General features: G+C 42.6%; 2 protein-coding genes across 3 annotated transcripts in view; both read right to left on the reverse strand.

The window, feature by feature from the left end:
* Positions 1-14,358, reverse strand: part of ved (ventrally expressed dharma/bozozok antagonist) — a 29,831-nt gene extending 15,473 nt beyond the window's left edge. Inside the window, exon 1 of the mRNA XM_039779728.1 lies at positions 14,303-14,358. The gene's annotated coding sequence lies outside the window, so the exon portion shown is untranslated. The remainder of the gene's footprint in view (positions 1-14,302) is intronic.
* polm (polymerase (DNA directed), mu) lies at positions 13,870-27,534 on the reverse strand. 2 transcript variants are annotated; one of them, XM_039779721.1, is made up of 11 exons: positions 26,942-27,532; positions 26,356-26,527; positions 25,119-25,217; positions 22,403-22,573; positions 22,239-22,310; positions 21,007-21,127; positions 20,077-20,209; positions 17,861-17,963; positions 17,425-17,751; positions 14,745-14,828; positions 13,870-14,417 (listed from the first exon to the last, which is right to left on the reverse strand). In XM_039779721.1, exons 1-11 carry the CDS (start codon positions 27,136-27,138, stop codon positions 14,331-14,333), a joined length of 1,566 nt encoding a protein of 521 aa, XP_039635655.1. In that variant the 5' UTR covers positions 27,139-27,532; the 3' UTR covers positions 13,870-14,330. The 2 variants fall into 2 exon arrangements, 1 of the variants encoding a protein (XP_039635655.1); XR_005636692.1 differs by lacking the exon at positions 13,870-14,417 and having other exon boundaries at positions 17,853-17,963; positions 26,942-27,534.
* Positions 27,535-27,904: the final 370 nt, after the last annotated feature.

Raw genomic sequence — 27,904 nt, forward strand, 5'->3', positions numbered from 1 at the left:
GGGTGAATAATTAACCTGGGCTCATTTCACATAAAAAAAACTTGATGCAATAATTATTTTTGCCCTGATTACATCACATTACATGTCATTTAGCGGACGCTTTTATCCAAAGCGACTTCCAATTGCTATATATGTGAGAGGCCGCACGCTTCTGGAGCAACTAGGGGGTTAAGTGCCTTGCTCAGGGACACATTGGTTGATGTATCGCAGTGGGAATTGAACCCAGATCTCCCACACACCAAAGGCATGTGACATATCCACTGCGCCATCACCCCCCTGATCTTTAAGACATCTGGGAAGCAACAGCTGCATTACATTTTCTACATTGAGAGCATGAGGAAGTGGGCCAAGGTTTGAGATGTAAAAACTGATATCCATCTTGCAATTAACAGGTTTGTGTTGTATCAGTCCCATTAGGCTCAGGGCTGCTGTTAGTATTGTGTTTCTGTTTTAACAAGTATTTAGGCTAGAGAGGAGGTTTTGTTTAACCCCTTTTGTTTCATTATAGTAGTAGAAATAGTCTTCTTTTTGTTATATTGTTTTTGATTTCCACAGCACCCATCGGCCCAGGTTTCCTGTTTGTAAGCTCTTTTGTTAAATTTTGCCCGATTCCAAAAGAAATCTCCTTTCAAATCCCATTTACACCTGGTTTCATGTTTATGTCCTGACACCCCCAGCTACGGGACGTAACACAAACACAAAAGTCCACCATGCAACGTCAGAAAGAGGTTATTTTACATTTTAGGGTTTGCTTGGATATTCTTTTCTCCATTACCTGCCATAAAAGTTTGGGAGCCCTCAGGTGTTTGCTACGTCACATACAACACAGCCTGCAGCTCCTGCTTTTTTGTTGTTGTTTTTTTTGGGGTGGGGGGTGGGAAGACATTTAAATTTCCCAATCTCAAAAGACATTTGACGAGGGCAGTCGCTGCGCCTGTTCGTCCACCGGGACCCGTCCTGCTGGCCCCCCATCAAAGCCCCGGGAGCCTTTGATGCGGTTGATAGGGATCAATGGGCCAGGGGAAGAGGCCTTAACTGACTGTGTTACAGACGGGGCGGGCCACTGCTGGAGACTGCCGTCAACGGAGACAAATGATTATTGGGCGTCATCACCCCCTTCATCTGCTGAGAGGAATCCATTCAGCAGCGCAAACGCGTTTTAGTTTTATCTTAGCATATTGTTTTTTAGCTCCTTTGTGCTAAAACTGCACCAGGAAGAGACTGTTAATATCCTACATAATATTATTCTTGGTAAGAAATCATTTATAGGGAATAAAAGACATGAAAAGTAAAAGAGTTTTTGACTTTAATTGTTCTTTTTTGGTTAACATTGTATGCTGACAAGTCGTACTAAGGTCAATGAAATGAACATACGCATACAGTTTAACTTTGTTTGTGAAAATGTTTTATATTTAATGTTTTAACCCTTGTGTTATCACTTTTTAAGACACTGTTTTTACATTTCTCTTGCTTTTTTGACATTTTGGTTCCTTTTTCAATGTTTTTTGGCATCTTTTTTCCCATTACCACCAGTATATTCATACGAGAACCAACTTATTAACACTAGTTTTACACTTATTTTTGGAATTCCTGGTCAATAAACCTCATTTATATAAAATTATCAAATTTTTGTGTTAGAAAAAAAGCAGAAATTCTGAATGATTTTGACTAAAAGTTAAGATCAGAAGACTGAAGGTAATGGATAATTCACAGATATGTCAAAGTTTAGTCAGGATGACGCTATAAAATTGAATAAAACACCCAGAATTCAATGAAAGTAGAGATCTGAGCCTTAATTTCACTTGTGAAGAGCGAGTTATAGAACCATCCATGGTATTTTGGGGCAATTTGGTTGAAAGAAACCCAAATTTATGATATAGAATGCCTTTAAAAATGGGTCGAATTTGACCCGAGGACACCAGAAGAGTTAAAAAGCTCGTGGAAATGAACAGTGTAGCTTTAAATGTTGGGATGCATTGCGTTGGATAACTGTGGTAGTATTCTCTAAGTACGCTGTGTTTGGTCCAATCAAATTCCCTCTCCGACCTTAATTAGATTACATCAACGAGGGGGATTGTAGCACGCACTGTTTCCTTAGTTTGAATCACAGAATGTAGAGTAAAATAGTTCACATGTACAGTAACTGCTGCTTTTCCTCCTGAGAATGAACATTTAGGTGATGCATGGGAGTCGTGTTGTCAAGGAATGCATTATTATATCAAATCTGTTTTTGGAAATAGAAGAAATAAAGAAGTTAAAAAAGGAATATTAAAAATGACTTAAAGAGGATTTGTGGTGAACACATGCAGCATATTGATTTGTAAATTTAAATACATTAAAATAGGTTGTAAGGTTACTTCATTTAAACAAGAAACTTAAATCAGTTTACAGAAAACAAACTGATTTGAACTTAATTTAGAGAACCAAATGCAGATTAATCTGCCGCTGAAAACAGTCCTCGACAAATGAGGTATTTCCTTCTGTTGGTTCGATAAAAAACTACAAAAACGAATACTATACGTATAATATTTGTGTTTTAAATACTGACATTTTCAGTAGGAACAAAGGACTCGGAGCTGAGAGACACAGACAGGAAGTCAGAAAGTATAGAGTTTCTTTCATGAGATCTTCTTTAAAGAGCAGGAGAAAGAAGATTGATTGAGGATTTTCTCTATAAAGCTCTGATAAAAATGAAATTGTCTTTTCAATCAGATACATAAGATTCGTAGACAAAATAAAAAATAGAATATCCGCAGCTTTTTAACCCTTTAACCCACATGTTGCCATGAGCTTGTTGTCCTTCAGGGTCAAAATTGAAAATGAACGTTTTTGCCATTTTTCCCGATGCTTTTAGCTCTTTTTTTTTTTTTTTCACGGTCAATAAACCTAATTTATATGACATGATACCTAATTTTTTTAAGTTAAAAAAAGCAGAACTTATATTATTTTGACTAATAATTAAGAGCAGAAGATGTTGAGTGGATCACAGACTGGTATCTGGCAAAGTTTAGTCAAGAGGCTGTTGTGAAACCATTTTGATTAATTTTCTTTTTCAAATGCTATAAAATTGAACAAAACACCCAAAGTTTAATGGAAGTAATCATTAATTTGACCTATGAGGCACATCCATGCATCCATGTTATTTTTGGGCAATTTTGGTTGTAAAAAACCCCATATTTCTGATATTAAAAATCACTTTGAAAACGCATCAAATTTGACCCAAGGACAAGACAAGGGTGTCTGTGTTACAGAAGAGTGTGACTGAGGTTTAGTCAGGATTTGGGCTCTAAAGCCCTGATAAAGATGGAGATTTAAGCTCCTGTATGCAGAGATCTGAGCACCAGGTTGGGACATGTGTCTCCCTCTGGTCTCCTCTCAGCGGCCCGGGGGGGGTCGAGGTGTGTTTGTGTCCATAACAGAGCAGCAAACAGGCCCATTAGAGATGAAAGCGTCTGAATGGAGCCAATCAAAGACGAGCCCAGCAGGAGGCTGTCACCCCACAGACAGCAGCAGCAGCAGCCTGGGACTCTGCTGGGGCCGAGAGACACACACACACACACACACACACACACACACACACACACAGAGAGACACACACAGCAGCCTGGGACTCTGCTGGGGCCGAGAGACACACACACACACACACACACACACACACACACACACACAGACACACACACACAGCAGCCTGGGACTCTGCTGGGGCCGAGACACACACACACACACACACACAGACACACACACACACACACACACAGCAGCCTGGGACTCTGCTGGGGCCGAGACACACACACACACACACACACACACACACACAGCAGCATGGGACTCTGCTGGGGCCGAGAGACACACACACACACACACACACACACACACACAGGAGCCTGGGACTCTACGGGCGGGGCCGACACACACACAGCAGCCTGGGACTGTGCTGGGCTCCACACACACACACACACACACACACACACACACACACACACACAGCAGCCTGGGACTGTGCTGGGGTCGACACACACACACACACACACACACACACACACACACAACACACACACACACACACACACACACACACACACACACACCACACACACACACAGCAGCATGGGACTCTGCGGGGCCGAGAGACACACACACACACACACACACACACACACACACACACACACACACACACACACACACACACACACACCATTTCTTTAAATTCCATCTAAGATACAAAAACCTAGACATGAGTTTACCAGGAGCTACGTTTTCATACTGAGGGATAGAGCTGCGCAGATGAATCGATTAATCGTTTAGTTGTCGACTTTTACATTAATCATCAACTATTCTGATAATCGATTAAATCGGTTGGAATCAAACTTCTCTGATTCCAGCTTGTTAAATGTGAATATTGTTCTAGTGTCTTCTCTCCTCTGGGACAGCGAACTGAATATATTGGAGTTGTGGACAAAAACAAGACATTTGAGGACGTCGTCTTGGGCTTTTTGGGGAAACACTGATCCACATCTTTCACCATGTTAGAGACCAAACTACTCATCGGTTAATTAAGAAAATAATCGACAGATAAAACAATTATAAGTTAGTTGCAGCCCTAAATGTGTTGTCCGTGTTCACACGTCTCTCAATACTTTAGTTTGAGTTTACTGAATTCATTCTCACAGTTAAACAACAGAATAAAAATCTGAATTTACATCAGTTTACACAAACAGAAAGTACCTACTTAAGTTTTTCCTCACCACTGTCGCATTATAGCCACTGCTAATGCTTGCTCTGGGGGGGGGGGGAATTACTGGAATTGTTGGGGCTTTGTAAATTGGAAATTATAGAGTGTGGTCTAGACCAGTGGTTCTCAAACTTTTTTCAATAATGTACCCCTATTTGAATGGTTTCTTTAAGCCAAGTACCCCACTGACCAGCGCTAATCATTTTCAGTAGAAAAAAAAAGTGTATATAAAGAGGAACAGTACAGCGCTGTCAGCGATAGATTTACTAAACAACTGCCTTGTAAAACATTTAAATGCTGATGAGAAAAAGAGACAAAAACTTGGAAAAAGATGGTACAAAGAAGGAAGGAAGGAAGGAAGGAAGGAAGGCAAGAATAGGTCATAATAGTATCAAAAACTTCATGACATAAGAAGAAGAAAGTGAGAAACTTGTAAAAAGTAGAAGGAAGGATAGATTAGGTCCAAAGAAGGAGACACAAATGTCACATTTTTGGTAGAAAAATACATAAGAGGAACAATGTTCTGGACAACAGCCTTGTAAGTCTTGTAATTAAAACATGTTGTTAAATATCTCACGTACCCCCTGCAGTCCTCCCAAGTACCCCCTAGGGGTACACGGACCCCCCATTTGAGAAACACTGGTCAGGACCTACTCTATCTGTAAAGTGTCTCGAGATAACTCTTGTTATGATTGGATACTAGAAATAAAATTGAATTGAAAAACACATCAAAAAGTCTCATTTTTGAACCATTCAAAATGAGACTGCCCACGACCCACTACATCACATGGTGTCAAACTCGAGGCCCGGGGGGCCAAATCCGGCCCCTTGCAAATTTTGATCCGGCCCGCATATCAATTTAGATTCACAGCAAATTTTGTGCAAAAACTAGTTGTGCACCACACCAAAACAAACGAGGAAACTGTTTTTCATACTGTAATTATGCGACACTGCCGTGCAGAATTTTACCGATTTGCAGACTTTCAGACTCAGAAGCAGAGAGGTTTTTTGAATATTCAGGCTGTGTTTGTTTTTCATGACTTGCTAAATTCTACGATGGCTCAGCCATTTTTTTGCTGACTTTATTAAGCTTTGTATGGGAGAAAGCTATTTGAGACATGCAATAATACAAAGTTAATTGACTTTTTTTTGTTACATAAAAGCATGTCAATAAACTCAACATGTCTGGCCCTTATTGTGATCGTCATTTCCAGTGCGGCCCCTTAGTGACATCGAGTACTGCACTACATGTTCAAACCGAGGTGAAAGTATAAGATACGAGTCCTTCAGTCGTTCATTTACATATATATACACCAACTACATCCTCTGTGCCCTCTGTTCTCACAGACTATCAGTCTCCCCGGTGTCTCCGCCCTCTCAAACTTTTGGTTCACACATAGGGCGTCAAAAACAGAGACGTGTCAATGAATGGAGATGCAGGACCGGGACATAAAAACCTGTATTTTACCCCCTTTTCTAAATGCTTTTCTTCCAACTATAGAAAACACTACGTATTATATTGTGTTTACATGCCATGCAGTTTAAGGTGATGAGTCTGAGAGATGGCTAAATGAAATGTCAGGACATGAATGGAGAAGTGTGCGCATGTCAAAGAGAGGAGACGGAGGTGTGAGCGCCGACGCAGCCTTTGATGTTAAACCGGTATTTAGAGGTTAATGAGGCTGTTAGGAAGAGGTGAAGGAAACGCCTGGGAGTTCACACACACACACACACACACACTCAGACACACACACACTCAGACACACACACACACACACACACACACACACACACACACACACTCTCAGACACACACACACACTCAGACACACACACACACACACACACACACTCACTCAGACACACACTCAGACACACACACTCTCAGACACACACACACTCAGACACACACTCACTCAGACACACACTCAGACACACACACACACACACTCTCAGACACACACACACTCAGACACACACACACACACAGACTCAGACACACACTCACTCAGACACACACTCAGACACACACACACACACTCACTCAGACACACACTCACTCAGACACACACACACACACACACACACACACACACACACACACACACACACACACTCAGACACACACTCACTCAGACACACACACACACACACACACACACACACACTCACATAGACACACACACAGACACACTCAGACACACACAGACACACACTCACTCAGACACACACAAACACACACACACACTCACATAGACACACACACAGCACACACAGACACACCTCAGACACACACTCACTCAGACACACACACACTCAGACACACACCCACCCAGACACACACAGACACACACACTCAGACACACACTCACATAGAACACACACACACACACACACACACACACACACACACACACAGACACACACTCACTCACATAGACATACACACACACACACTCAGACACACACTCACATAGACACACTCACTCAGACACACACACACACACAGACACACTCACACAGACACACACACACACACAGACTCAGACACACACTCACTCAGACACACACACACACACACACACACTCACTCAGACACACACACACACACACACACACACACTCACTTACTCACTCACATAGACATACACACACACACACACACACACACAGACTCAGACATATACACACACACACTCACTCACACAGACACACACACACACACTCACTCACTCAGACACACACTCACTCAGACACACACACACACACACACACACACACTCACTCAGACACACACACACTCAGACACACACACTCAGACACACACGATACACACAGACACACACACACGATACACACACAAACACACACACTCACAGACACACACACATTCACTCTCTTACACACACACACACACACACACACACACGATACACAGACACACACACACAAAGGATACACGCAGATACACATACGATACACACAGACACACACACACACACACACGTACATATGATACACACAGACACACTCACAGACACACACACATTCACTCTCTTACACACACACACACACACAAAGGATACACACACACACAAAGGATACACGCAGATACACACACACACACACACACACACACACACACACACACACACACACACACACACACACACACACACACAGTGACTGATATCTGATTCTATTCTACTCTGTGACATTATGAGATATTAACACTGAAGCATCATTAGAGCAGCATGTGACTGTTGTAGCTGTTGAGCTACGTTAACTACATCATATACAGTTAGATAGTTTAGTCCAGAGGTGCCCAACCCAGGGGTCTGGCCCCTCCAAGGGGTCACCTGATAAGTCGGAGGGGTCGAGAGATCATTAATGGGAGAGAAAAAGAAGCAGAAACTAAGTTGTAGTACACAAATCTGTCTTTATCGGTCTGCTTTTCTCCCCCCAAGTCATATATTGGACAGTTTTAAACGTTTAAAAGTTGGAACTGAAAAACTCCTCAGATCTCTGCAGGGTAAATCCAGACAGCTAGCTAGACTATCTGTCCAATCGGAGTTCTCTCTCGCATAAGTACTTCGCAGAGGCTCCGTGCGGAGCTTAGCGCCGCCCAAGACGATTGTGATTGGTTTAAAGAAATGCCGATAAACCAGAGGATGTTTTTCCTCCCATCCCAGAATGCTGCTGTGTAACTAAAAAAATGTATGTGTAACATTACTGTGCGTGTTTGGGGGTGGGATAAGGGGACAATAATGATGGTAGATTTTTATGACTTTATATATCTGTATTAGTATATGTACTGTAAATACTTTGTACTTTAATGCTCCATTTACCTGCCCAGGGACTACGGGCGGCAATTAGCAATTTGCTACAACCTGGCACGAGACATCCATTAATGTTTTTTGTCATTGTTCAAATAAATAAATTACAATTACAACCCGTGTGGGCTAGCCAGAGCCTCCTCGGCTCCGCAGCGTGTGGACGGTCTGGCAAAGCGAGACTATGTAAGAGTAGACGAGAGTCTACGTTGACTTTCGGCACGAACAGCGTCTCCTTTGTGAAAGCCTCACGTTTACTCTGGTAAATGTACTCAGTGTCTACATGTTTCTTTCACCTGTGGTATCTGCGGTGTGGTTTTCTCTTGAGTGAACGTGCAGATAAGGTGAAGAGGACGTTGGAGAATACAGGTCAGTGGTACACAGGTGCGTATGTGGGTTAGTGTTGCTTTTACATTCTACACGAGACAACAGACAGAAATGTCTGAAGACAGAAGGTCTACACCGATGATAAATATTAAAAGTTATTTTCTGTGTTTCCTTGTCAAACAAATGATGAAAGTTTTAAAATGTTCTGCTCTGTTCTGGTTTGATTGGATCTGACTTTTCTTATCACGTCTTTTTTTTTTTTAACATGAGCTCCTGCTGATTTAATCCCATCACATCACAGCGTAACTGTTCAGGAGAAACCTGCTTAGTTTCTGTCTTTATGACACAGGAGCAAATAGGACAATGTCACGCAACAACTGAAGGCCGGAAGAAGGTCTCTGAGTGGAGATACTGCTCTTCCGGTTAGCTTTTTACAATGGCGGAGCCCGATAAGATACCGCTGGACCAGGTCTCTCTGCTACCTGCCTGAAGCCACCTACGACCATGTGGTTGGGATTGTAAATTAACTCTCTCAAAGTTAAAAACATTTAAAAAAAAAAATAAAAAAACGGCAAAAAGGTACAAGATTGTGTACAGAAACTATCGTAGACTTCAATGGTAGAAGCTCGCTGTAGCCATTTCGGTAAACTTTCTTTCGTACCAGCGAGTTGGACCAATCAGAGACCTTGCTGTTACGCTTAGGATTGTGGGTACTGTAGTTTTTCTCCATAAGATAGCAGATAAAACATCTTTTTTTTCTTAAAACAAGGTTGATTTCATACAGACTCGTAGCTTCTACGGGAGCCGAAACTTTTTGTTTCACAACCACGTAGCTCGGGGTCAGTCTACCTCGGATGGGTTAGACATTATGGGATGGTTCAGACATTATGGGATGGGTTAGACATTATGGGATGGTTTAGACATTATGGGATGGTTTAGACATTATGGGATGGTTCAGACATTATGGGATGGGTTAGACATTATGGGATGGGTTAGACATTATGGGATGGTTCAGACATTATGGGATGGTTCAGACATTATGGGATGGGTTAGACATTATGGGATGGTTCAGACATTATGGGATGGGTTAGACATTATGGGATGGTTCAGACATTATGGGATGGTTTAGACATTATGGGATGGGTTAGACATTATGGGATGGTTCAGACATTATGGGATGGTTTAGACATTATGGGATGGTTCAGACATTATGGGATGGTTCAGACATTATGGGATGGGTTAGACATTATGGGATGGTTCAGACATTATGGGATGGGTCAGACATTATGGGATGGGTCAGACATTATGGGATGGTTAGAATTATGGGATGGTTCAGACATTATGGGATGGTTAGACATTATGGGATGGTTCAGACATTATGGGATGGTTTAGACATTATGGGATGGTTCAGACATTATGGGATGGTTCAGACATTATGGGATGGGTCGAATTATGGGATGGTTAGATATGGGAGGTACATTATGGATGGGTCAGACATTATGGGATGGTTCAGACATTATGGGATGGTTCAGACATTATGGGATGGGTTAGACATTATGGGATGGTTCAGACATTATGGGATGGTTCAGACATTATGGGATGGGTTAGACATTATGGGATGGTTCAGACATTATGGGATGGGTCAGACATTATGGGATGGTTCAGACATTATGGGATGGGTTAGACATTATGGGATGGTTCAGACATTATGGGATGGTTCAGACATTATGGGATGGGTTAGACATTATGGGATGGTTCAGACATTATGGGATGGGTTAGACATTATGGGATGGTTAGACATTATGGGATGGTTCAGACATTATGGGATGGTTCAGACATTATGGGATGGTTCAGACATTATGGGATGGTTCAGACATTATGGGATGGGTTAGACATTATGGGATGGTTCAGACATTATGTGATGGTTTAGACAATATGGCTGATAATCTAAATCCTTTTGGAGAAAGGGACTGTTGACCAGAAGTTGTGATTCCCTACTCCGTGTTCAGCAGGAAGCAGGAAGTGTGACACAGGCCTATTGCTTCTTTGGACCCTTTTAGAGTGGAAGGTATACATGAACATTTACCATCTTAAAATCAGAGTCTCCAGGGACGGTTGGGACAGTTCAGACGGAAACATCTTAAAAGTATTTGATGTGTTTCTGTGAAATTTTACTGAGGATGAATCCCCAGACTTTCCCCTTAGCGCCACCAGGAGGTTCACATTTATGGTCATGGTTTTCACAACAAGAAATATATAGAATACCAATCCTTTAAGACTTAATTTATACATCTTTTATTGCAAAGTATAAAACTAGAAAGTACAGTTCAGCTGATCAACTTACAGGCACTTGTGTAACAGAAGTAGCAGAACATCACGGCACTTATTATCTCAAGTTTGGAGTTTTCAATTCCGGATAAAGACTATATTATTATTATTATTATTATTATTATTAGGTACACCACAAATAGCTGAAACTCATGCAACAGTCCTGTAATAAATCCTACAATTTAACAGCAGCACAAACCTCCGAAATGACCAAACAGTTGAGTCAACACGTCTCTCAAACACTTCCAAAACAAACTCAACATTATAACCTTCGTGAAGGAGGATTTATTACAGGACTGGTATTTTAGACTGCAGTAGAAAATGCGTGTGAATGCTGAAAGCTGAAAAGCTGAATTGGATTGCCGGCTTAAAAGCGTGAGAAGAAATTGAAGTAGTAGGAATAGGTGGACGATCGGAAATGAGTTTAATTTGTAGGAATTTCATTTAAAAGAATAAAAGGGCGCCCAGATAGCTCAGTTGGTAGAGCGGGCGCCCATATAAGAAGTATATAGAAAGTGTCATCCCTTTTTTCCCCTTCATGTCTTCATCTGTCCTGTCAAAAAGGACAGAAAAAAGGCCGAAAATGCCTTTTTTAAATTTACAAAAATTGTGGAATATTGTAAGTTTTTTGAAAATGTGAAAGCCTAATTCAATTGTTGGCTTTAAAAGTAGAATAATGCCAAAAGGATGTGGAACATTATAAGGTTTAAAGATTCTTTATTTGTATCGGACAGTTTTGGATTTGAAAGGGGAGAGAGAAAGCGAAAGACACGCAGCAAAGGGCCGCAGGTCGGAGTCGAACCCACGGCCGCTGCGTCGAGGAGTAGACCTCTATATATGGGCGCCCGCTCTACCAACTGAGCCACGCAGGCGCTCAAACGTTATAAGGTTTGAATGGAGATTGTAGGTGAGAGTACGAAGGAGAGAAAACTTAAAAATGCGCTCAGTTTTAGCTCGATTACATCATCATTCAGTTTATCTTCGTGTTGAACCTGAAAGGTTCAAACTAACTGGTCACAGTAAGTAAGTAAGCTGGTAAACTTTGTTCATAAAGCACCTTTGAAAACCAGGGTTACAAGGTGCTGTAAAGTGCAATATTTAGTCAAGTACAGTTAAAATGGAAGGTAACAATATCGAAACGAAAACGCAACCACAGCTTTGGGCCTTGTTTAATCGTTTTGTCATTAAAATCTAAAAAAAAATAAATGTCCTGTGTAATTTCCCGGAGCCCAGGGTGCTTAAAAAAATGACTAAAACGATTACTAAATTATTAAAAATAGCCGCCAGTTCAATTTTTCTGTCCATCGACTCATTTGATTTGATTTATTGGTTTATTTAGAAGGGGACAGTGCAATTTCATAAAACACATGAACACTGAAATGGTTAAAAAAGCCAGAATTAGCCAAATGGCTATTTTTCATCTGTAGTCCCCTGGCCAAGATGTAAAAGAAGCAATAAAATACAAACATAAAGAAACATTAACAAGTCTTTGGCGAATTGATAACTACAATATAAACAGCACTGTAAAATACCAAGGTACACAGTACCTGTTACAATATTAAAACATATAAAAAACAAGTTCAAAAAGCTACGTTATATAAAATATGTAATACAGTGCGATAGGCTCTGGTTTTAATGTTGGCAGACATAATTGTTAATGAGCCAAATTTTTTGTGAAGGCCTGTGAAGACTCATCGTTGAAGCTCTAATGCGGCGAAAGATGAAATGATTTCCGATAAGTTGTGAGATCATGTCGCATGACGTTATAAACTTGCACTTGTTTTTGGCGTCTGGCGAGGGTTCGACCCTCCGAGGACGAAAGACGCACCGGCCCGTCCAAAACAACGTTCGACAAAAACTTATTTTCATACAATCACGTATCGAAAACCGAGGAGGACACGCTGTTGGATGCTGTCCTCCTCTCCTACTCTTCCTTCTCTTTCTCTCCCTGACCCTGTCTTTCACTGGTTGAAGTCTGAAAATATTGTAAACAAATTAATAACATAACTGGTTCCACTGGAGGGACTGTTCAGCTCTGTTTCAGACTGATGCCTCCGGTTCAGGCTGGTCCTCATCCTCAACATGTGGAGTAAAAAAAAAATGAGATAAGATTATTTATAATAAGTTTATTTGATTCACAGCTGCTATAAATCGTGTTTTGACCTCGACAACCCAACTGCATTTTACTGCATTTCACTAAAACCAGGAAAGTGGATCACATGTGTTTGTGTGTGTGTATCTGTGTGTGTGTGTGTGTGTATCTGTGTATCTGTGTGTGTGTGTGTGTGTGTGTGTGTGTGTGTGTGTGTGTGTGTGTGTGTGTGTGTGTGTGTGTGTGTGTGTGTGTGTGTGTGTGTGTGTATCTGTGTATGTCTGTGTATCTGTGTGTGTGTGTGTGTGTGTCTGTGTGTCTGTGTGTATCTGTGTGTGTGTGTGTGTGTGTGCATCTGTGTGTGTGTGTGTGTGTGTGTGTGTGTGTATCTGTGTGTGTGTGTATCTGTGTGTGTGTATCTGTGTGTGTCTGTGTGTATCTGTGTGTGTATGTATCTGTATGCGTGTGTATGTGTGTGTGTGTGTGTGTATCTGTGTGTGTATCTGTGTGTGTGTGTGTGTGTGTGTGTGTGTGTGTGTGTGTGTGTATGTGTGTGTGTGTGTGTGTGTGTGTGTGTGTGTGTGTGTGTGTGTGTGTGTGTGTGCGTGCGTGTGAGCGAGATGCAAGTGACAGAGAGACGTAGGAGAGCAGGGACAGGAAATACAGCTGAACGAATGAGCTGCATGTTTTAAATAGCGTTACATTTTTTTATTTATAACGAAATGCAATATGCGGCGGCCGGTGTTGATAGTGCGGCGCACCGCCACAAATTAGTCTGTGTGTGTGAAACACTGGCGTCACACCTGGGGATCAGTTATATGCAAATACCTTAACAAGTTAAATTTAAGAAGCTATGTGAAAATGCCCTCAGACCTCAGAGGGGTTAAACTCAAAGACGAGTTATTTAGGATTGAGGAGGGAGTGTGAAGGTCCACTTGGCGGCTCCGTTAACAGTTCTGCGTGCAGGTTATGAACCTCAGCTGGTACCTGCTTGCTCCACGCGTGTCGGAGGTCATCAGGCGTTTCTCTCTGACGGAGGAATGTACTCCAGACCAAGATGAGTAAATATCTCCTCCTCGGACGTAGCTCTCAGATATCTACCCTGTAAGAAGAATGAAAAGACATAAAAGACAAAAAAAGACAGATTAAAAAATGTGTTAACCCTTTGAACTCGCAGTAGAAATGGTCCGCCGGTGACTACATTGGCATTTTTGCTCATTGCGATGTCATTTCTTGGGAGTATCTTCAAATGCTTTATACCCTAAAATCAGCACAACCTAAGCTAAAAGGTCATGTAAGTCAAGGAACCATATTCAATAATACAAGTATTGAAATTGTGTCATAAATAAAAAATAATATCGGACATGTGTTTTCATCATTTAAAAAAAATAATTAAAAACACACAAAAGCTGATGTAAGGAGTGTTTACCTGGTTGTTGTCGTACAGAGCGTGGCTGCTCAGAGACATGGCCTTCTCGTGCCCCGCCCAGCGTCGCAGCTCTCTCTCAAACAACTGCAGAGAATAATCAGAATGTTTTTTGCCACAATAAGTAACACTTATGTGGAATTTGTGTTGGTGAAAGGTGCTGCATACACAAACAAACATACAAACATATTAAACATTAATATAAAATAAACAATAAATACAGAAATATATATATTATATCATATTATATATATATATTATATTTTAGATTCTTCAAAGTAGCCACCCTTTGCTTTTTTGACAACTCTGCAAACCCTTGGTGTTCTCTCAATGAGCTTCATGAGGTAGTCACCTGAAATAGTTTTACCTTCACAGGTGTGCTTTGTCAGGGTTAATTAGTGGAAGTATTTCCCTTATTAATAAAAAAAGCAAAGGGTGGCTACTTTGAAGAATCTAAAATATAAGACATGTTTTCAGTTATTTCACACTTTTTTGTTAAGTACATAATTCCATATGTGTTCATTCATAGTTGTGATGCCTTCAGTGAGAATCTACATAAATAGTCATGAAAATGAAACGCATTGAATGAGGTGTGTCCAAACTTTTGGCCTGTACTGTGTGTGTATATATATATATATATATATATATATATATCCAAAGTAACTGGATGGAAAAGGATTAATGGGTGGAGTGCAAAATTGCAAAGAATATATAGTATATGCAATGGGCAGATGTTAAAGCAACACTGAGGCACTTTTCCCGCTTCGGTCCCCCTACAGGTTGGTATCGGAATTGTCCATTACCGCTGTCGTAATGTCTCATTTTGTCTCATAATGTCTCATAATGTCTCATTATGTCTCATTATGTCTCATAATGTCTCATAATGTCTCATTATGTCTCATTATGTCTCATTATGTCTCATAATGTCTCATAATGTCTCATTATGTCTCATTATGTCTCATAATGTCTCATAATGTCTCATTATGTCTCATTATGTCTCATAATGTCTCATAATGTCTCATTATGTCTCATTCGAACTACAGATCCGCTACCCGATCTGGCAAACAGCGGTAATGGACAATCCCGCTTCCAACCTGTAGGGGGACCGAAGAGGGAAAAGTGCTTTAGTGTTGCTTTAAGTGCAGGATGAAGGTTAGTGCGAGTGTAGTGACCCGAGCCTCGTTGGTGAGGCTGACTGCTGAGGGGGAAAACTGGTTTTATGGTGTGAGGATTTGGTCCTCATGGACACACAGGGCCGAAAATCGGCCGTGGGACAGTCTGGCTCGAGTCTGTTCGGTGTGTCCCGTGCCGTCGTCAGTCTGGGGGGGGCTGCCGGCGTTCATTTTGGCCGACCTGACGTGTTCGGTCGGCGGCAGGGCAGTCGGGACTCACCTGGAAATGGCGAGCGGGATGAGCGTGACTAGAGTCTCTCAAAATCTGACTGAAGACCTTTTAAACTGACCTTTGTTGAGCTGAAATGAAGACAGATTCAGCAGCTGCAACACGCCCTATTTCTCGCTTAAAATGTTTTCAGAAACAAGTGAATTGACACGTGAATTTCCGGAGAAAACAAACCCATGTGACGCGTTCGTCCAATCAGCTGCCGGTTTTCAATTTTTGGGCGACAATACAGATAAGCGCCGCCTGCTGTTTTGGAGGCATATTACGTCTCGTCTCTTCGGTGTGTTCTGAGGAACTTTTTGGACCGACTCGGGGAGACTGATCGTTTCGACTGGCTTTTCTGTCGACGGTCGGCCGTCTGGTCGGTGTGTCCTGGCTATAAGGAGGGTAAGGAGGGTAAGGAGGGTAAGGAGGGTAAGGAGGGTAAGGGGTGTAAGAGTGTAATGGCGCTTTTCCATTAAATGGTACCTTCTCGACTCTACTCTACTCTACTCGCCTTTTTTGGTTTTCCATTACGAAAAAAAGTACCTGGTACCTGCTAACAGATACTTTTTTTAGTACCTCCTCAGTCGAGGTTCCAAGCGAGCTGAGGCGAGCCGAAACGGTGACGTGAAACCCTGCAGGCTGCTGATTGGTCGGAAAGAATCGTCACTGATCACTGCATTGCTAGCGAGAGACGGCATTTTTAAATAGTTTAGCCAGCGGTGGTTTTTGCTGCCGGAAGCTCCACGCAGAGCTTTCTCCGTAGCATACAAGTGGCCTGATGTTTATACTTGTGTGTGTGTGTGTGTGTGTGTGTGTGTGTGTGTGTGTGTGTGTGTGTGTGTGTGTGTGTGGGGAGCTGGTGAGCGAGGGAGAAGCGAGAGAGTGACGGCGATTATCTCCGCAGCGAGTAGCGACTCTAGAGTCGTATATACGTGAGAGAAACAAAGTGTCTCCCCTGTTCTTTCTGACCACGGTGGGAAATCTGGAGCAGTAAACGTTAACCATCTCTTTGATATCATGTTGTTTACGGAGACGGAGAACCAGGAAACGAGTCGGGGATACGTCAATGGGAAAAGCAAGCTACTAAGCCACGCCCACGGCAGTCGCTATGACGACCAGCCACGCTGAGGCGGTACTAAAATCTGCAATGGAAAACGGACGCACAGCGCGTCGAGGCGAGTAGAATCGAGGCGAGGCGAGTAGGTACCATGTAATGGAAAAGCGCCATAAGGGGTCGGTCAGTGGGAGTATTATCCACTGAGGAACATCTTATCCTAGCTCATTTCTGAAAGACCACCTTGGATCCGGTCCAGCCCAGCAGAGCAAAAGCAAACTGGCTGATGGGAGAGACCACCAGGTCCACTCTCACGGCTCGCCACCGTCTGCGTCCGCCGGCAGGTTTCGTCCGCTGCGGCCCTTCGTCTGTAGCCTGCGAGTGGGCAGCGAGCCTGCACGTGTCCTCAGGTGTATTTTCTGTCTGCATTGTTCCTCGTTTCTCCGCCTCGGCCAGTTTAAAGATGGAGAAACACCTCTCGAAGCGGTCGATGTTGGAGGGGGGCCGAGCGGGACCGTCTTTAGCCTCCAGGTACGAGTTTCTTGTCGTTTTCTGGTACAACAGGAAACCCTGGAGAGAGAGAACTCTGTCGTTAACACGTTTGTGCAGTTTGAGTCTGGCTAGTGTAAATATAGATTAAAAAGTGTCTATTAAAATAGCCGCTGCCTCACAATTTTACCTGGGATTCCAACCAGGACACGACTTTAGGCATCAGTCCCACCTCTCGGCCCTCCTCTGGGTGGGTTATCAGGAAGTCAACATCATGGCCCGTCAGCTTCCCTCTGGAGAGATGCGTATGTTACAGTTTGAAGATCATTTCTACATGAAATTGGAGGATGGATAAGGGAGAAGCTGTGTGTCTTTCTCCATTGTGTATTCCCATTTTAAGTTTATTTTTTAAAGAAATCTTTAAACTATCCGCTCAGTTGTATTTTACTGAACATAAACTCAACACCGGACTCTTAATAGGTTTGTCTTTTTTTATTTGTCCCTCAGTTTTGGTGACAGCTCTAAATACTACAGTACCCATGAGTCTCGGCTGCCTTTGCTACGAAGAAGAACCCAGTCAGAGTCACCAACTCTTAATCGTTAAAGAATAAAACGCCTCGCCATAATTACCGAACCCAGATTAAAAAAAAAGAGAATTATTTTAAGATGCAGATTGTGTTTCAGTAACAAAAATGCAGGAAGCACCCAAACTTGTACTTTTGACTTTTAAAAGAACCTGATACGTTCTTACACAGTTGTTGCAGTTGTATCTAGGATTCCACCTGGAGAGTTTTAAGCAGATCGAAGCTAAAGCGCTCAACCTCCAGGGCTTCTGCAGGTTCACCAAGTTCAATTTAAAGGTTCTCTAAGCGATGTCAGGCGTTTTTTAGGCTACAACATGTTTTGTCACATACAGCAAACATCTCCTCACTATCTGCTAGCTACCTGTCCCCTGAACACACTGTAAAAAACATCTCCTCACTATCTGCTAGCTGCCTGTCCCCTGAACACACTGTAAAAAACATCTCCTCACTATCTGCTAGCTGCCTGTCCCCTGAACACACTGTAAAAAACATCTCCTCACTATCTGCTAGCTGTCTGTCCCCTGAACACACTGTAAAAAACATCTCCTCACTATCTGCTAGCTGTCTGTCCCCTGAACACACTGTAAAAACATCTCCTCACTATCTGCTAGCTGTCTGTCCCCTGAACACACTGTAAAAAACATCTCCTCACTATCTGCTAGCTGTCTGTCCCCTGAACACACTGTAAAAAACATCTCCTCACTATCTGCTAGCTGCCTGTCCCCTGAACACACTGTAAAAAACATCTCCTCACTATCTGCTAGCTGTCTGTCCCCTGAACACACTGTAAAAAACATCTCCTCACTATCTGCTAGCTGCCTGTCCCCTGAACACACTGTAAAAAAACATCTCCTCACTATCTGCTAGCTGTCTGTCCCCTGAACACACTGTAAAAAACATCTCCTCACTATCTGCTAGCTGCCTGTCCCCTGAACACACTGTAAAAAACATCTCCTCACTATCTGCTAGCTGCCTGTCCCCTGAACACACTGTAAAAAACATCTCCTCACTATCTGCTAGCTGTCTGTCCCCTGAACACACTGTAAAAAAACATCTCCTCACTATCTGCTAGCTGCCTGTCCCCTGAACACACTGTAAAAAAACATCTCCTCACTATCTGCTAGCTGTCTGTCCCCTGAACACACTGTAAAAAAACTCTGTCTCTGTAGACAGCCCAGGCTCCACAAACACCAACAAAAACAAACTGCGCCAACCTGCACCACCAAACATAACAAACAGTGTTCCAGCCAATAACAGACAAGAAGGACTTGGGGGTGGGGGTTAGTGCGCGGAAGGGAGGGGGAGGGGACGGGATGAGGAGGAGGGAGGGGCGAGCTATTAATATTTTCTATATATATATATATATATATATATATATATTCAGGGTTCATATGCATTTTAACAAATACTTTTCCATGACTTTTTCGGCAAATTGTGTGTTCCTGAAAATGTCAGTCGACATTGTACAATAAGAATACAAATCTGTGTTAAAATTTACCCTCAGAGGTTTAACTATAAAATGAATAAATTATGTGGTTCATAGTGGGATTCATCATATTGCTCCCCGAATACAACGCTGAGGTTAAGACGATGCGAAAATACATTTATTAATGACATATTATTATGCTGTGTGTTAAAAAAGAAAATCTATGACTTTTCCAAAACGTTCCGGGTCTTTTTAGGTTTCCAAAACCTTTCCAGGCCTGGAATTTGCATTTTTCAAATTCCATAACTTTTCCAGTTTTTTTCAAAACGTACGAGCCCTGTATATTATAGTTTGACGATCCTACCAGCGGAGCGAGTGAGTGCTTTGCTGTTGTACCTCCTGAATCCTCCGATCAGAGTGATCTGAGCCCCGGGTAACACAGACACGACAGCTTCCTCCACGATCTCTCCGATGGCGTCGGCCTCCGCCTTCGTGACCGGCTGCTTCAGGTCATCGTAGTGCTCCAGACCTGAGAGAAGAAACGCTGTTCATTCAGAGAGACACCGGAGGAAAAACAGACATGAGCATCAAGACTAGGGTTGGGTACCGAAACTCGGTGCCAATAGGGAACCGGTGCCGACGTAAACGGTAGTAACGAGACCGAATAAGAACGAAAGTTTCGGTGCCTCATTTCGGTGCTTGACTTTACACTACACCTGACAGCACGTAACGTTAGCCTACCTTTAGCTAGCAGCTGGATCAAACACCGGTAAAATGCTGACAGCTAACGTTAAACAGTGTAAAGTGTGACTGTATTTCACTGTGGAGGACTTCAACAGCGCGATGTAACAGTCTGTTCAGCAGCGCAGCAGCTGCTGCCGTTGTCGCAAATCATAGATATACAGTAGTAGTACTAGTAGTACTAGTAGTACTATGTTTATATGGTCGGAATTAAACAACACAGACGGTGCGTTCACTTAAAACAGGTAGCCTCGTGGTGCATTCACAGTAATTGTAAAATACCCTTTTCCCATCTGGGGTTCAACAGCAATTTACTGGTGAAATAAGTTATTGTTATTGTTATAGTTATTACATTATTATTAAATCTTTAATTTTGACCATGGCCTTAGCAATAAACAAGTCACTGACTGTTGTTTACTACCCTTATTTTTTTTCTTCTTCTTTTTTTTTTTTAACTTTATTGAAAAGTACCGGTTCAGGCACCGGCACCGTTTTAAAATTATCGATTTAGCACCGAATCGAAAAAAACAAACGATACCCAACCCTAATCAAGACACACACACACGCACGCATAAACACACGCACCTGCTTGTTGCGCTCGATTGAGCGTTTGTCCCGATTCCTGCAACTGGTGAAGGCTGTGTATGCCGTCTCTGATCCACCGCTCTGCCGTTTTTGCTCCAACTCCAAAAATACCCGTTAAAACCTGAAACAGACATCGTGACATCAACAAGTACATACCTGCAAACTCAGCAGGGTTGAAAAAGGGGACACATCATTGTTTCAAGTGAATGCAACATGGGTGCAGCTACAGACTTGGTGTTACAATTCTCTCCAGTGAAATACAGACACTTTTACACCGTTTAGCGGTCAGCATTGTAACTGTGTTTACTCCAGCTGCTAGCTAACGGTAGGCTAACGTTAGCTGCTGTCGAGTGCAGAGGTGTTGAAATTAATCAAATAATCGACGCATCGAATCGTGGACGTGGACGATGCTGCATCGATAATCGGCCGGCTCATAATCGATTATTTCTGTTTACAATATAATGTAGGCCTAACAACATTTCTTGTTATGTTTTGCACATTCAGGAGGTGCCATGTGCTCCAGTGCTGTATAGTTTTATGTATCCAATTTATTTAGTATTGTTTGGTTTTTGAATTAAATATCCTACATGGTTTTAATAGAAAAATGTATTTGACGTATCGTGATGCATCGAGATATCGAATCCAATTCAATCGCTGACATGATGATCGTAATCGAATCGGGAGATCAGTGAAGATTCACACCTCTAGTCGAGTGTAGTGTTAGCTCGATGGTGTTTTTTGGCCCCAGCGTCTCCTTCCAGGCAGCGCTGTGACCGCTGCCTTCAAGGCACCTAACCCTAACCTTAACCATAACCAGTGCCTCCCAACGGCGCCTTCCAGGCAGCGCTGCGTTGGGGGCAAAAAAAACACCGATAAACGTAGTGTTAACTAGCGTCCCGTGTGGCGATGTTTCAGTTCCCTCTACCGTCCGTTTTCGGAGCATCAGAGAGAAGCGCAGGCATTTAAGTGGCACCTAAAAGAGGCCATGAAATCTGCGTTGCTATTCGGTCCGGTAGATAACGGTCGTTAATTGCGGTATTAGCACAGGGTCTCGGACACCCCCCAAAATAAAAACTCTTCAGATCTACACGATTCACGTGGATGACATTTTCCCATTCAAAAACAACTAACAACATTATTATCCAAGATTCAATCGACTCTCAGAAATAACCCCCGGAACTCCACCAACGTAAAACATAGTACTCAATTTATGAGTAAAACTGCTGACTCACCTTCAGTGCTTTAAACCGCTCAGACTGCTTTGTAAATTCAACTTCACTTGACGCTCCATTCTCCAGAATGTCCTTCAAGTAAAAAAGAATAAAAATGGATCACAAGATCTTCTTTGAGTGGGATAAAGTAGATTAAAAAAAAAAAAAGGACATTTTCTACTGACTCTGATGACTCGGAGCGAGTGTCCTCCGAGACAGGGAAGCCCTCTGAGCTGCGTCACGCCCGTCACCGGTTCGGGGAGAGCCTTCAGCACGGCGGCGGCGCGCCGGAACGCAACGCCTCGCCCGTCCTCGTCACTGAGCTCGGCGTTTTCAGCCAGCAGCGACAGCGCATCCTGAGACAGAAAACGCATCTTTCAAGCTCTCCGTTTTCTTGATCTCTCTTTTTCAGCACACATCAGGGATTGTCTTTTATTTGATGTTCCAGCCAGATCACCAAGGGGGGTCTCCACTGCTTTTCTTTTTAAATGTTCCTAACGTGTCCCCATAAAAGCAGGGAAAGTGCATTCTGTTTATACGCCCCTAACCTTGGAGGCAGTGGTGGCCTAGAGCTTAAAGTGATGTTGGAGTGTTTCACCTAGGGTCCCTGCACCATGACCTGGGAAAAACCCCCAGGAAGCTTTTTCACCTGGGGTCGAACATTGGGAGAGTTAGCTAAGTAGCGTTATCAGCTGAATAGCTTAGCGCAGAGCTAATGGATCGAAGTGTCTCTCTAACATTACCCAACTAATATGCCGAAGTATGCAAACGTCTACACTAGTACAAATGGGTTATGCACTCCAAAAACGATGGATTGTAAAGTTTGTAAGTTCACCAGAGTTTATGAACACTGCCTGCTCTCTTCTGCTCTCTGCTGCTGCTGCTGCTGCTGTTACTACCGGGCAGTAAGGTGCTTAGGGACATCTATAAATTACTACACGAAAGAATGCAACAAAAATATTTATTAATTTAATGATTAAATAAGGTAATGTCTCCAAACTTACCTCAATTATTACTTGTCTCCTGCTAGTTATACTACAGCACTTACTTTAAAAATAAGTTAAACTAAAAATATTTTGTTGCATCTCTTTTGTTAGTAATTTGTAGGCGTCCTAAGCATCGTCTCACAACAACAACAACAACAGCAGAGGCAAAACGCAGGCAAGTGTTATTTCATAAACTTCTGGTGTACTTACAAACTTTCAATCCATCGTTTTATAGTGCATAACCATATATACTAGTGTGACCTTTGTCATTTTGGCATTATTAGTGGGGTAATATTAAGAGACACCGGATCCATTAGCCTCTAAGCTAAGCTATTCAGCTGCTAGCTACTCTACGCTACGCGCTCCCAATGTTAGACCCAGGTGAAAAACTGCGGGGGTGTTTGGCTCGAGGTCATGGTGCAAAAGGACCCTAGGGTGAAATTACTCCGAACCATCACTTTAAGAAGCGAGCTTGTGACTGGTTCAATCCCCCAGACCAACAGGATAAAATCTGGGTGGGGGGAAAGTGAAAGAGCAGCGCTTGTCCCCTCCCTCATCACCACCACTGAGGTGCCCTTGAGCAAGACCCTTAACCTCCAACGGCTCCAGTGGAGCTGCTCAGTGGCTCAGCAGATCAGACTGGGGTTGTACTGGGCAGCTTCCAGGTATGAATGTGGAACTGGGGGAATGTGATCAGGGCGTTCCTGCAAAAGAGAGGCTGCCTCTCAGTGAACCTTCCCTGAATAAATAAAGGTTAAATCAAATTAAAACAATAATTAAAACTGTGGAACTCACTGCCTCTGTTATATTTTAATACCCATTCTCTGTATTTTTAAAAAAGAAACTAAAGAGTTTTCTTTTTAATCTGGCTTTGGGGTAATGTTATTGCATTATTCATAAGTGTTAATAATTGCTTTTTAAATCATTTTTTAACCCTGTTGGTTGTAACTTTTTATCAGTCTATGTCCACGACCGGGATTGCTCCGGTGCTGCCGGGAAAATTATTTTTGGGTTTTTACACCCAGATGTCCGTCTCCTTCCTCTGTCTCTGTGTTGGCGTTCTAACCTCCGGTCGATTTATGAGGATTATGGTTAACTGCTCCTCAGATCTTTTCTGTTGCACGACTAAAACCATTTTTTGAACGTACAAATGTTCCACCAGAACAAGTTCCTTCTTCCTTCCCGAGGCTATTTTGCAGAGGCGCCATTGCTCCGTCGGAACTAGCCAGACCTTCCTCCGCAGCACTGTGGAGGAAGGTCTGGCAATGCGAGACTAACATTTTATTGTCTTACGGTTTTATTTTCCTCATCTGAGTCTTCATTTTGTGTTTTTGTCAATTTTTTTCTGTGAAGCATTTTGGGCTAAATAAAAAAAAATTTACTTGAACTTTTTTGGGAAGGCGAAAATCCTGGTTAGCTGATTGGATAATCCATCTGTCTATCATCACCTATGTTGGTGAAGGCGAATCAACAATCAGATCAAAGTCTTGCGCAGGCGGAGGAAGAGCAAAAACATCTTTTCCTCTGAGAAAAGCCTCCAGTGCCGTTTTTTGCTCTTCTTTCAATGAAGGAATACTTTCTAATTCAGATCAAACTTGCTGCGATAGCTACGCTCATCTCATCCGTGGAAGACGCCACGTTGTTTAGACTGAACAGTCGCTTCTCGTTGCATCACACCTAAACCCGCCTCAAAACCAACGCTGATTGGTCGGTCATTTGGCGAACGGCTCCAAATTTTCTCTATCTCAAGATGCCAGACTGATCTGCAAGTGGAAAACTGGAGCTTGTGAGATCAGGACGGTCTCACGAGGCTAGCTTTGGGCTGCATGCTTGCATGAAAGGTGCTATATCAATAACTCAAAGTTAAAGTTGTGGGTGACAGATATGAGATTTGTGTTTGCAGGGGGGGCATTACGGTGAGGACGGGGTTGTGGTTGTCCAGAGTGGTTCTTCTCAGACAGGCGTAGCTTGGTACAGAGAACGCCACAACCTCCTCTTCATCAATCTGCTGCTCCTGGAAGACACAGAGGAATAGATAGATAGATAGATAGATAGATAGATAGATAGATAGATAGATAGATAGATAGATAGATAGATAGATAGATAGATAGATAGATAGATAGATAGATAGATAGATAGATAGATGCTTAAAGACATCACACACATAAGCAGGATGATAAAATAAGAAATCCACATGAATAATATGGACAATAAAAGAAAAGATGCTAAATAAAAGATCCACATGAATGTACTAAGGGATATACTCTGTATAACAGCAATCACACAACTTTAACCGCTTAACATGCAGGCCCACAGAGATCTTCCAGTTATTAATAAATGAAATATTCTTACATTTAAACTTAACATGCTCGAATGAATGTATGTTTTTAAATGAGACAAGTGCTGTCGTGTAACGTCATTGGCCTTTGCTGCCACCTATTGGCTTTACTGTGAACTGCATCAAATACTTTCAACATTTTTCATTTTCAAATACTGGCATCACTACATTTCACATATCACTACATTAGCCTCTGCATCGATACACTCAGCAGTGAGAAGTACGTCTCGATATAGATTTTTGAGCACAGCCCAACTTTACACGCACAGTTTCACAAAACCTTTAACCCTTCATTCATATTTCATTTGTTTGTATTTTAGCCCTATATCTTAACTTGCAATTTTTTTCTTCTTCTTGTGTCTTAGATTAGTTGCTTTTGCTTGTGCGTTTTGGGTTGTATTTTGGTTATTAAATGCGAACTGTTTACGGTGCTTGGGGCCTAAGAACCGAACCCTTTCATGGCCAGCGACTACTTCTCTTATTGTTCTGCACATGACGAATAAAGAACAATGGACCTTGACATGTGATAAATGTGAGTCAGCGGCTGAGCAGAGAAAAGCAGTGGCAGTTAGTTCAGGAAAGTAACATGTACCGGTAGCTCGGGCGCCGGGATAGCTCACCTGGTTGAGCGTGCGCCCTTATGTACAGCGGCTCAGTCCTTACCACAGCGGCTGCAGGTTCAGCTCTGACCTGCGGCCCTTTGCTGCTTGTCTGTCTCTCTCTCTCTCTCTCCCTCCCTCCCATTCCACGTCTCAAGATGCCCTGTCTAATAAAGGCCTAAAATGCCCACAAAATCATCTTTAAAAAAATTTACCTGTACTTTATGTCTGTCCAGTATTTCTACAGGACGTCCTGCCCTCATGCTCTCTGTGAACCAGCTGATGTCCAGCAGCTGAGCGGATGTTCGACCCCCGACCTGCGAGCGCAGCCACGTCCGCACCTCATCACCACAGTTGTTCTCACAGATAACATGTGTGACTCTCTCACTGGGGGGGAAAAAAAGACACAATATCCAACATGTGACAGTGGCAGTAGCTAAGTCTGTAGGGAGTTGGGTTGGGAACCCAAGGGTCGCTGGATTGCCAAGGTTCTCTTAAGTAAGGCACCGGAACAATCGGGAAAAGTGACACAAGTGACACAGAACTTTCTTTTATTCTCCAGTTTAACAGTCAGTTATAACGGAAAAAGATCCTAAATAAACTACTTTAACGTAGATTTTCTTCAGGGCTTTATTACGTGGTATCTGATCGGTGCATAAACTCCAGTACTTCCCGATACCAGCGTTTTAGGCAGTATCGGAGCCGATACCGATACTGGTATCGGACCATCTCTACAAAAACCTAATAAGTTGCATGTTGGTCGACGGGAAGACAACACAAGGGTTAAAGTATATACATTACCTGAACCGCTCCTCCACCTGAAAGCCTTTCTTTCGGCCGAGCTGAGAGAGGAAAGCTCTTCGACTGGCTCCCATTCTTCTCTCCAACAGAAACAGAACAACCTGCGGGAACCTGGTCGGTACTTCATCACCGGGGCGGTCGCTCCCGGTGTCCCCAGCACCGGAGGAGACGACCTTTCTTCTCTTTAACGGCACCATGGTTAACTCTGATGTTACATAAGACGTTCAACCATCACAGCTGAATCCTGCATACATGTCGAGTCCATATCTCGTATACAAAACTAAACATAGAATTCGTGTCAAGCTAATGTTGACATTTAGCTCTGTTCACTCCTGACATACGTCCCCCGTCACTTCTTTGAAGCTAGCTCACTTTTATAAAGCTAATTACCATAAAATAGCAGTTCATATTTATAAAATGCTACGACGTAGTTAAGTTCAGGTGTCTACCGTAACGGGTCTCATTCTCTGAAGAAAGTTAGCGGGAAAGAAAAGCCGCAAGAGCTGCAAACTTCTGTGCAAGAGTGCAAACCGGATGCAGCTGTTGCTGCGCCGGCTCCACCTGCGCGTTACCAAAATAGTTCCGACTGGAAACAGTGCACGATGCGGTCAGACTGACCACTGTGGAAGACCATTTATTTATTTATTTATTTATTTATTTATTTATTTTTTCTTAAAAGAAATGTATATATATATATATATAAATAAATATATAAACTGACCTGTTGGCCATTTTGGGACATAATAGATCTTTGCTGTTGCAGCGGTGTAGTGGAGGAGATGGTAGCTCGGATGTGAGGCAGCTCCGGAGGTCTCTTTACTTTACTTTTTTTTATGTTGTTGAATCAGCGTTTATATTCACTGAATGTGGGAGAAACACTCTGACACTCTAGCTCAGGGGTGTCAAACTCATTTTCCCAGAGGGCCACGCTGGAAAAAGAGAATCACACCAAGGGCCAGACAT

Source organism: Perca fluviatilis, chromosome 17 (genome assembly GCF_010015445.1).
Source record: "Perca fluviatilis chromosome 17, GENO_Pfluv_1.0, whole genome shotgun sequence".
NCBI classification, from domain to species: Eukaryota; Metazoa; Chordata; class Actinopteri; order Perciformes; family Percidae; genus Perca; species Perca fluviatilis.

What these genes read in the sequence shown, in the direction of transcription:
- polm (XM_039779721.1), bottom strand. Translation starts at nt 27,138, where the DNA reads ATGGTGCCGTTAAAGAGAAGAAAGGTCGTCTCCTCCGGTGCTGGGGAC. An exon ending in CAGGTGGAGGAGCGGTTCAG is followed by an intron (nt 26,528 to 26,941) that starts GTAATGTATATA and finishes TTTCCCCCCCAG; the next exon opens with TGAGAGAGTCACACATGTTA. An exon ending in TGGGCTGGACCGGATCCAAG is followed by an intron (nt 14,829 to 17,424) that starts GTGGTCTTTCAG and finishes TATTCTCTGCAG; the next exon opens with TTGTTTGAGAGAGAGCTGCG.